Source organism: Centrocercus urophasianus, unplaced genomic scaffold (assembly GCF_019232065.1).
Source record: "Centrocercus urophasianus isolate 14NV4802_14NV808 unplaced genomic scaffold, USGS_Curo_1.0 seq_41, whole genome shotgun sequence".
Taxonomy (NCBI): Eukaryota; Metazoa; Chordata; class Aves; order Galliformes; family Phasianidae; genus Centrocercus; species Centrocercus urophasianus.
The window spans coordinates 4,459,737-4,461,092 of record NW_024884989.1 but is presented as its reverse complement, the minus strand read 5'-3'; the positions used below and the strand labels follow the sequence as shown (position 1 = coordinate 4,461,092).

The 1,356-nt window shown below is 58.0% G+C and overlaps 1 protein-coding gene across 1 annotated transcript in view; it reads right to left on the bottom strand.

The window, feature by feature from the left end:
* WBP2 (WW domain binding protein 2) overlaps nucleotides 1-517 on the bottom strand; it is a 6,197-nt gene extending 5,680 nt beyond the window's left edge. The window contains exon 1 of the mRNA XM_042833315.1: nucleotides 433-517. Within this exon, the coding sequence (XP_042689249.1) occupies nucleotides 433-491 (59 nt within the window). The 5' untranslated portion in view covers nucleotides 492-517. The remainder of the gene's footprint in view (nucleotides 1-432) is intronic.
* Between the last annotated feature and the right edge of the window lie 839 nt (nucleotides 518-1,356).

The following is a 1,356-nucleotide window of genomic DNA, read 5'->3' as shown; positions in this document are numbered from 1 at the left end:
CAGGCAGGCAGGCAGGCAGAGGCAGCACTGTGTGCTCGCTGTTCCCACGGCTGTGGCCCAGCACCTTTTTCCAGCATCGCCATTTGCTCAACACACAGCAGGGCTGAGCTCTTGCCACCCCGTGACCCAAACGGGGCTCAAGGCCAGACGTTCCTGGCACAGAATCCAGTGAGGCACCTGGCTGGGACCTGGGCCCCACCTGGGAGCGAGGAGGGAGAGCCAAGCAGGGCCTGTGGGGACGGCACTGAGCCAACCGCGCCGGCACACCAAGGGCGGACACCGGCCGCGGCGGGGGGGGGGCGGGGGCGAGGAGCCCCTCAGATCACGTGACCCGCCGAGGGGAGCCAGGAGAAGGCCGCTCCTCGGCATTCTTCGACGGAAAGGGGCTTGGAGAAGGAGAGAGAAGAGGAGTGCGGCCCCTCGCCGCCTCACCTCTCGCTGTTGTTAACGATGACGCCGCCGCCCTCCGAGTGGTTCCTGTTCAGCGCCATGGCCGCCACCGCCCCCTCGCTGCGCCCGCTCTGCGCCTGCGCGGAGGAGAGGCGGACGGGGCGGGCCGCTGCGCGCGGTGCACGCTGGGACTTGTAGTCCCTGGAGCTGGTGGTCCCGGGGCATGCTGGGAGTTGTAGTCCTCTCGCTCAGCAGCCATCCGAGGGAGCTTTTTGAGGGATGTTCTCTGCCCAGAATCGTGTCTCACTGCTTCACTCAGCCTCGTCTGCCATCCCTGAGGAGCAGTGCCGCCTCCTCTGCAATTAATATCACTATTAATTCACTGAGCTGAAGCCAGCTGCGGAGATTGTATTAACTTTTCCATACATAACCCAAAGTGCCTGCCTCCTTTTTGGGAGAACCCGTTTACCGACCCATCAGTCACCCAATTATGCAGCCCTTTGACCATATATAATAAAATGATTTCAGTTATTTGCAGCCTGCGTGACTTGGCAGCGCTTCCCCCAGCTTCCTATTTTAGATGGCACCACAGTGCTCACAAAGAAAGCACGAGGAGTTTGCCCCGTGCCCTGACTGCATTCCAATTCCTTTTATTTCCCCTTCCAAGATGTTATATTTTGCTGCAGTTTGCACATTTTCAGCGCTCAGAGTAAAAATCCCATGAATCTGGCGGTACTACACATCAACTGAGGCTCAACCCCTTTAACAGCAAAGGTTCTCCCTCAGTTTCCAAGCTTTCTAAATTCATGCTCAAAGCCCATTTTGTGCCCCAGCCACCTGAGCCCAATCGTGGGTGTGCGCTGTGCTGTGGATTCCTACAATTACCCCTCTGAGGGTTAAACTGGAGGGACTAAAAAGTCACCCCATAGACAAGACAGAAATCCGTCTCCTCTCATGGGCAAGAAG